The sequence below is a fragment of the Morone saxatilis genome, unplaced genomic scaffold, assembly GCF_004916995.1.
Source record: "Morone saxatilis isolate NCDOM2014 unplaced genomic scaffold, NCSU_SB_2.0 Contig19, whole genome shotgun sequence".
Taxonomy (NCBI): Eukaryota; Metazoa; Chordata; class Actinopteri; family Moronidae; genus Morone; species Morone saxatilis.
Genome location: NW_023339751.1, coordinates 17,027,527 through 17,036,674, shown reverse-complemented (window position 1 = coordinate 17,036,674; position 9,148 = coordinate 17,027,527). Strand labels below are relative to the sequence as shown.

Sequence of the window (9,148 nt, the reverse complement as noted above, 5' to 3'; positions counted from 1 at the left end):
GCACAAGAATTGCAACCACTTCTCCCTCAGCACTGTCAGAGGTAGGTACACACACACACACACACACACACACACACACACACACAAATGCACACAAATATACTTTACAGCACAGCACCATAGCTGAGAGCTTAGCTGATATGACGTGCAGAAATAAACTACACGGTCACTCAAATAAACATTTCTTGATTGTGTCTTTCCTGTTCTGAATGTAAGCACTTGAACTAGATGTGTGTGTGTGTGTCTCTCTCTCTGTCTGTGTGCATGTGTGTGTGTAAATGAGTGTGTACTTTCAATCAGCTTATCCTGGTGTGACTAATGAGCAGGGAGTCTTACAGTTAGCATCTAGCACTGAGATGGGGATTAAGACACTCATACAAGCCCAGACATGCAGAGCCAGCTGGCAAACACACACCCACACACACACACACCAAAGATACAATTATAACACACACACACAGATGTACATACTACATCTAAAGATACTCTTAAAGAGAAATACACAGTTTTAAATGAAGACATATATAAACAAAAAAAGGCATCACATCAATATAATACACACAGATTTAAACATATACATATACACAAGACTACAGAGAGACAAACACACAGCTGACACCACAGGGAAGCAGTCCAGCCCTAAGGATTTGATTCTCATGTTTACTGTATCCTCGTTAATATGGGAGGCTGACTTAAAGAGAGATAGAGGAGAAAATGATTGGACACATGGATGGTTGTTGCAGCTTTGAAAGACAAAGCATAACAATTAATTCTCCAGAGAGATCGTTTGACGTGTGTGACTCTGATGTCGGTCCTCTTCTTGAGAAGCAAATCAACATACGGTACCCTGTTAACATTTGGCTCATTGTGTAAGTGGATTATCTTTACATGGCACTGTTGTTCATCTAAGAGACAGACAGGCGGTAGAGCAGGTTGGTGGTTTGATCCCCACATGTCAAGGTGTCCTTGTGCAAGTTACTGAACCCCATAAAGATTCCTATATTCTTCTTATTAGACACTAATGAAAACATATGAATATTATATTCAATTTCTGCCTCTAAGTGTTTCACACTGGACCTTTTTTAGAATAGATCAAATGGTGTGTAGTGTGAAAGGAGTTGCTGGTAGTGACAAACCCAAAGAGAATACTCACTTGACTCGCTAAGAGTTTTAGCACATTTAAGCCCATTGTTTTGTCACATTGGTGGCGTTATTGGCCATTATTAAATTGCAGACAAAGATAAGGGTTTAAAAAGATTTAAAAAGAGCCTTATTTGTCTTGTGCCTCTTGCATGCTATTCAGTTATTTTTTATCAGAAATCATACTTCTGCTTTAAAAAAAACATGTTGGCAATGTGAAAGCTTGCTTTGTGAGTATAAGTGGGTATTTCTGAAAACACATGACTGCAGTGTGAATCTCGCAGCTCCAGCTTTTTTATGTCAGCCAAACACTACGCCTGGTGATTTGTACGGATTGGCTGTTTCTCTCTATTAAATGTAGGTTGCCAATTCTTAGTTGAGGCTGTGCTCATCTGTGAGATCATCTGTGGAGTCATTTACATTTTAGAGAGCCTGTGTTTCATCATGTCAAAACACACTCATCTCTGAAGGAGGTGAACAAGCCTGTAAACAGTTGCTGCAGCATAAACAAGCATACAATGTAGTATCATCTGCTGGCTGCATATGACATGGCACAACATGCTGAATCCACTGCTCTGTAAGACGTTTTTGTGGTTAGAGGCAAATCCACTGTCCCCGTCTCCTCATGCAAATTAAAAAGCAGCTTTGGTAGATGTTTTGATAAAAGCACAATTAAGGCCTTTGACTGGGAAACACTTTGAGCTTCTTGGAAGCCACTCGCCTATAATGCTGTAATAGCAATGATAGAGCTAGGATGAGGAAGGAGGCGAGAGAGAAAGGTCTTCCCCCAAGCAGACCTATTCATGTATGAGCAGTAGGTTAGTTACAGCGGAGCGGATGAGTACATCGCTACCACAGAGGCACATTTTACTCTGTCTGGGTTTCCAAAGGTCATGGAGTTTCTGGAAGGTCTCGTGATTTTTAGAAAGCCAGGAAATGTAATACGGTTTCCTGGAAGTTTCAGAAATGAAATCACTTGGGTCACCTCCAAAGAGAATGGTAGGGTGTATTTTCCGGTTATGCTTTCATTGTTTCAGATTTTCTTTCTTCCGCAAACAAGCTCAGCTATAGTCGAGAAGACTCTGATTACCCCTTCAGATGGCTTCTGACTTTAAAAACAGTAACAAACCAAAATAAGTAAACTTTTGTAGATCATGAAAGCGTTTCTGTTTAGTGAACAAAGCAAAAAGGACATTTACATGGAATTCATACTGAAATACAAATTAGATTCCAAGTTGATTATAACATTGATATAGACTCACACTGGAAGCTTTCTTGCACCAGTGTAACTTTATTAGAATGAACTGTTTTTAAAAACAGGTTGCCTCTACAATGCAGCACTTTGATTAAAGATGTTACTGCCCTCAAGCTTTGCTTAGCGTTGGTGTTTTATTGGACTCGACAAACATACAATAATTAACATACATTTCTGCTGCCTAACTGTGGTGAAATTGTCTTTGTTGAAACCAGTGTAGACCTTTTTCACAGCAGCCATTTGGACATTAAATAGTAAGGTAAACACAGGTGTTACCAATGACATTAATTAAGGTTCTGTTCCATTTGCTGCTGTGAAATGGGTCTATTGTTACAGTGTGAGAAATAATATACAGTCAGAGGAGTAAAAATATTGATTTTGTGCATTACATTGACAAAAAAATATACAAACTACAAGTAAAATAAAGCAAAGTGTGTTCAGAACGTATTCAGACCCCTTCACTTTTTCTCTCTTCCACTCCTCCCTCACCCTTTCTCCTCTGCTCAGATCCTGTGTGGCAGGGAGATCCCTCGCTGGGTCAACCGCCTGGCCTACTTCAGCTCCTGCGTGCCATTCCTCCAGAGCTGCCTGCCCAAAGAGTGGCTGACCCCGGCTGCCTTACAGTCCAGCGTCAGCCAGGAGCTCCACGGAGGAGGGGAGCTGGAGGAGGCCGAGGACGCCGCTGCAACAGCCTCCCTGGCATCCATGTCGCCCTGCTCCCCATCCTCCTCCTCCAGCCCTTCCTCCTTGCCTCGCCATTCCCGACACCAGCCCCGCCGGTAGAAGCTGCATGCTCTGTTGGGAAACTTGGGGCTGGCGTTGTGGTCTCCAGAGACTGTCAGGGACCGGAATACCTGCAGCAGCTGACGAGTCCAGTCAGACTGGCCTCGAGCAAGGCACTGGACTGCTAGCTGCTCTCAGTGAGAATGTCAGCCAAATCTCTGCAGTGATTTAGAGCGGTGGAAGGGTTTTTCCTCGCAGGGGGAACGAACTCTTGTTGCTGACAAAGGCAGGACCATCTCTCAGTGAACACGGCTGATGGATTCTAACATCCCATCCAAACCTCAAATGTCTTTTATTATTTTTTATTATTTTACCAGCCAACTTGCAGCGCAGAATGGAAGCAACGCCAGCTGTGTTTCATAATTTAGGAAAAATTGACCAGCCACGCCCAGATACTACCAGCAGTTAGTCAGTGGACGGTGCTAATACCCACCTTTTTTTGTAGCGGAAACCAGGGGATGCTGAAAAAGAAGCGTGGTTTGACTCAGTTTATAATCATGAGGCCAAGCTGAATGAGTGACCTTTAATAACCTGATTTGGCAGATTAGATATCGAGTAATCCTGATCGTGTTTCCAATTTGACCATCCAACAGGCACTTGTGATGGAGTATACTTGTACTTTTAGAGGTTACCAGTTGCAAATATTTCTGTTACCTGAAGAAAAGTATTATTATTTCTGACTTTTCTCTAATTTTTGCTCTGTTTTCTCTAAATACGGGACTGATTTACCTCTTCAGGCTAGCAGGTTTGTTCAAAAAACACTGTTTGTGTCTGAAACCTACTCAACTCTACTGCTAGCAACATTAGCATTGTAGTTGTTTGTTGTTTTTCTGCTGTAATGTGAATACGCCTTAATGGGTCTTCATATATTTATATAGCGGATGTTAAAGCTGTGTTGGTCTCAACACCCAGCTAATCCTGAACATCTGCAGTCTGACGCCATCTGAAGAGAAACAGATTCAAACATTTCTGGACTGGAACTTTTGATTGTTATTATAGTATAAATTACCACAAGGCAAAAGCAGGTATTATTTGATCTGTGGCTGTTTAAATTTTTAAATATGTTGTAAATATTTGGCTGGTAAAATTTTAAGAAACAGCAGGTAGAGTTTGGAGCCTATACACTTCACTTGCCTCAAATCGCTGTGTGTGCATCCGGACCTCAGCCTTTTTGTTATTTTTCTCTCACAGCAGGCTGGACTAGCCTCACTCTCCTCAAACGTCACATAGACACGAATAAACTGATCCAGCACCAGTGTCTAAATGGCTGAAAATAATTTCAAAAATCATAAGATGGGTTCAGTTCCAGGTAGTTTTTGCTTCCCATGTCAGTTTTTTGTCCCTTTATGTTAAATCAGCCGTTGTCAGATATCTGTAGCAGCTCTTTAAATCCATCATGGATAACCCACTTGTGATTTGAGGAAGACTGAACCCAATGAAGCTGATTTTTTAAATGTGTCAGCCTGTAATGTAATGCAAATACAAAAGTTATTTCTTCACCAATAACGTAATATTGTTAGTAATTTAAGGATTAGGTTACACGTCAGGCAGTGATTTATAGGTTAGTGAAGATTGTTTTTGTTACCAGAAGGTTTTGGGTTTAATTCGCAGAGTAAAAGAAAGTGAAGTCTTTCTCAGTAGCAACTGCCAAGGTGCCTTTTGAGCAAGGTACTTAACCCACAAGTGTTCCAGTGGCCAACAGTAGAAGGCTGTGGTTGTACTGGACTGCTCACAGTTGTCAGTGTCTCTTCATCTGTTAGCGTAAGGCAAAATGTTTCGTCTTCACCCGAGTAATTCAAGGTTCAAGTTTACATTAAGGACATGGTGTCAGCATGATGTAATCTAATCTGAACAAGGCTCTAGAAGCAAAGGAAGGGAATTTGAATTTGAGGAAGAGTGTGTCTTAAATGGGAACTGAAACCGTTGTTAACTGACCCGCCATCCGCCTGCACTCCTGACAGTCCTTTTCCTCACATCTGTGTCCAGTTAGGGATGAAGCACATTGGTGTTAATTCAGAGCATCACAAACATATTTTATAGTTTTATTTATCAAGAGATTATGCTTTCACTTTTTGTGTCAGAAAAACCCCACTGAAATCATCAAGTACTATCATTTACTTGGACAAGTTCTTAAACTTCTTCAATCACCTTAAAAATGTGTAAAGTATAGTTTCACGCTTTACATGAAGATGCTGCTCATTTGAAGCGCTATACATGCTGTCAACAACAACACATATGCTGCATAATGTGTATTGTCCCGAACAAGAGCCATGGATGTGTGGAAAACGTATTTCTCAATCAGTTTTGCCTGTTGTGCTGGAAATCTGATAACAAGCAGGAAAAATTGTCAATTTTTTTGTTTGTTTTGTTTATTCTTTAATGTATTTCTATGATATATGGACTCTGGCCTTTTTGTCTGTTTTGTTTATGTTTGATAAACTCAGGACTCCAAAAGGCTTTGTAATATAATCCTTTTAACTTTTTTATCCCACATTTTTGCGTTAATGTTGCTTTTTCTAATGCAGTAGTCACTCAATAGAGCTTTTCAAGAACGCACTGTGGCAGTGCAGTTTTATACTTCTCTCTTTGATAAAAAAAAGAGCTTTTGTTTACAACCTGGATGTTTGTATGTGAGCCTGTGCTGCTCTCCTGTCTGTGCATGAATGTGTGAGTGTGTATGCACACTTGTATTATAAATGGTTAGTATCAACAATCTGCCAACTGGGCCAAATTTCCCTGCATCAGACACAGATATTCTTCAGAAGAGGTCCATCTTAACAAATGTAGCAAATGTGTTTTTTTTGTTGTTGTTTTTTTACAGAATATTGCTGCAAGGGATTGGATTTCTTCAAACCAAGTAAACCGTTTGTCCTCATGTGCAATTTAGGGTTTTTCAGTAACATTATTTCGGTGCAGTGGCAGATAATTTTGCAGATTTCAACTACAGGTAGAAAGATTATTTTCAGGACCTTGCTTTCTAACAAATAAGCAGTGTTAAAGCAAGACACACAATGACAACAATGACATTTCTCATGAAACCAGCATATTTTTGTGATTTCGAGTGAAAGGTTTCAAGTCAGTGTATTATGAAGTTAATTTGAATGTTCCTTTTTACGTTTTAGTAAGTCTGAATAAGAAAACGAGTAAAGTAAACTTTATTTGTAATGCACACAGACTGACAGACACACTGCTCATGTCAGCGCCCTCTGCTGGCTGTTATCTGAACTGTTACTCGTCTGTGGTTCCACAAACAGACACTGAGGTTTCCCTTAACCTTCATAGCTTCATGGTTTCAATTATTATTTCGAATGACAAATTAACAATATCTCAAACACTAATTAATTATCTATTTATCAGCTAAATTGGATAAACAAAAAAAATGCAGCCTTCTATTTCAGAATGCTAAAGGAGAAAATGACTTCCTTTTAGTTACTTTTATGTTCATTTCTCAACATTTAACATTTAAAGTACCACAGATCACCATTACTGAGGCCAAAGATAGCTATAACCTCACCAGTCTTCACTCACACTGTTGAATTGTCATCACACCACGTATCCAACTTTCTTATAAATGTCTCATTTTGGAATGAAACCCTCATTCTTTGAGTAAATGTAGTTATTAAATGATTATTTGTGGGACATTTGCACCACTTGTGTGAGCTATGAATGTAGACTGGAAAACCTCAGTCATTCCTCAGTCACTTGTACCCCACAAAAACTGACTTCAGCTGTTTTACAATGACCTTTCACAGAGCATTCAGAGGAGTGGACCCGGTTTGTACCCTGTTGTAAAGTTATTAAAGAAAAGTATACAATCTGCGACTCCTATTCTGTGTTATGACTGCTTTAGTTTACTGGCTGTGCTCTAAATTTACTCCCAAACCTTTTGCATTAAATGGGTAGACTTTGGCATCAAACTCTTCTGCATTGACAAATTTGTAAAGTAATAAAATAAAATACTGGTATGGTGTTAAAAGACAAAACAAATGCAACAAGAGATGAAACACTGATGCTCGGATATGCTCGGATGGATTTATTGTACATTCTCTAATCCGCCTCTTACAAAAAGGCCCCCAGGAATATGTTTGAGTTGTGAAGGTTCTGTAGGAACTGAACTATAAAAAGATGCAGTAGTATTAGTTATTTAAGCTTGCGTTTGCTTTTGATTCAGAAGCAAGGTGTATTTTCTCCCTCTTAGACTACTGTTGTCTGGGAACAAACTTGAGTTTTACTGGTTTTGTTGCCTGCATCTTCCAGTCAAACTCCAACGGAATCTAAAGGAAGGAATTAATATGAAATTAGGGACACGATCGCTGAGTAGTACGACAGTCTGAATGCACATGAACACGTGCACATGTGTGTTGCTGTGAGCGGAGCGTTACTCTTACCATGGTCTCTTTGCATGTTTCCAAAGTGTAACTCTGCAGGAGACGAACAAGAACCATCTTCATGACGAGGATGGCAAAGCGCATCCCAATGCAGTTACGAGGACCAAGCCCAAACGGCATGTACGCATACGGGTTCACCTCCTCTCCGCTATCTTTACTGAACCTGCACATACAGACAGAACATAAACATCACACAGGTAGTATTTTAAGTCAGGCACTTGCACTAAGGCTGCACAATATTGCAGTTTTGTCTTATGGGAACAATGGGGATTGCAATCTCCAACTTCACCGCTAGATGCCACTGAATCCTACACACGGGTCCTTACATTTTACAGTAATTACATTTTCTTGTGGAGGAACAGAAGGTTCTTGCTCATAGATTAAGTGTGAAAGCTTAGCAAAGTGCACATTTACCTCTCTGGTCTGAAAAGCTCAGGTGAGCTCCAAAAGCGTGGGTCCTTGTGTAAAATGTGCACAGGAATCCCAACCAGGGTTCCTTCTGGGATGGTGATGCTGCCAACCTGGACAGTTTTTTTGCACATCCTCTCAAGCCGAGGAGCTGTGGGAATCAAACGCTGTGACTCACAAAGAACCTGGTCAAGGTACTGTAGACTGGCCAGATCCTCGTATGAAATGGGAGCCTAGAGGCAAAAGTTACACAACAAAATAACAAAGATTAGAACATGAAAAGTTAGTAAACTGCAATGAATCACATGCAAAATTACTGTACATCTCTCGGTAGTCTGGCATCAATTTCTTCATGCAAGGTCTGCATCGCCTCAGGGTTGGTAGCCAGGTTGTAAAGGATGTACGTGAGAGTGACACTGGTGGTCTCATACCCACCAAAGATGAAAATCACAGCTTGGGAAAGGATCTCATGTTCAGTCAAACCTGCAAGAAAATAAAGTTGAAGAAAATTGTCAAAAATTGTTCAAACATAGAAATGTATTTCTTACTTTTGATATTATCAAAGTAGGGCTGTAACTAACTTCACTTAATCTGACAACAATTTAGTTGTTTCATCTATAAAATGTCAGCAAATAGTGAAAAATACCCATCACAATTTCCTAAAGTTGAATTTGAGCTGATTTTTTATCTGACCAATAACCTAGAACACAAATATATTCAGTTTATAATGATATTAAACAGAAAAAAGCAGCAAATCCTCGAATTTGAGGAGCAAGAACCAGACAATGTTTTACCTGAGAAGTGCCTTTAACGATATTATTATACTATATATATACTATATACTATTATCAGAATAGTTACCAGGGATTTTCTTTCAATCGGGCTAAAGGACTTAAAGATTAATCCTTTCAGCTCTAATAATCAGTTACCCTTTATGGTGTAGCGTAGTCAGATCATCTATCATGGCCGGTTTGAAGCAAATGGAAATTTCAGTCACAATATTTACAGGTGTAAATAGAAAAAACACTGATGCTCATATGGGAGGATCCATGTAACTTTTTTAAAAAATATGTGGAAAACCATTGATCTTCAGTTATCTTGTCTAGTGAAGAAGAATCGTCTCATAAACAGGAATGATAGAAAAAATATGCATTTTTCCTGAGCTGAATGAGTG

General features: G+C 39.6%; 2 protein-coding genes across 2 annotated transcripts in view; one reads left to right on the top strand and one right to left on the bottom strand.

Annotated features, from left to right (window-relative positions):
* desi2 (desumoylating isopeptidase 2) overlaps positions 1 to 5,994 on the top strand; it is an 18,965-nt gene extending 12,971 nt beyond the window's left edge. The window contains exon 5 of the mRNA XM_035663108.1: positions 2,903 to 5,994. Within this exon, the coding sequence (XP_035519001.1) occupies positions 2,903 to 3,178 (276 nt within the window). The 3' untranslated portion in view covers positions 3,179 to 5,994. The remainder of the gene's footprint in view (positions 1 to 2,902) is intronic.
* The window catches only part of LOC118329127 (cytochrome P450 3A40-like), a 7,300-nt gene continuing 4,134 nt past the window's right edge, over positions 5,983 to 9,148 (bottom strand). Inside the window, exons 10-13 of the mRNA XM_035663106.1 lie at positions 8,297 to 8,457; positions 7,981 to 8,207; positions 7,567 to 7,729; positions 5,983 to 7,452 (exon numbers count right to left, since the gene is read on the bottom strand). Coding sequence (XP_035518999.1) covers positions 7,378 to 7,452; positions 7,567 to 7,729; positions 7,981 to 8,207; positions 8,297 to 8,457 — 626 coding nt within the window. The 3' untranslated portion in view covers positions 5,983 to 7,377. The remainder of the gene's footprint in view (positions 7,453 to 7,566; positions 7,730 to 7,980; positions 8,208 to 8,296; positions 8,458 to 9,148) is intronic.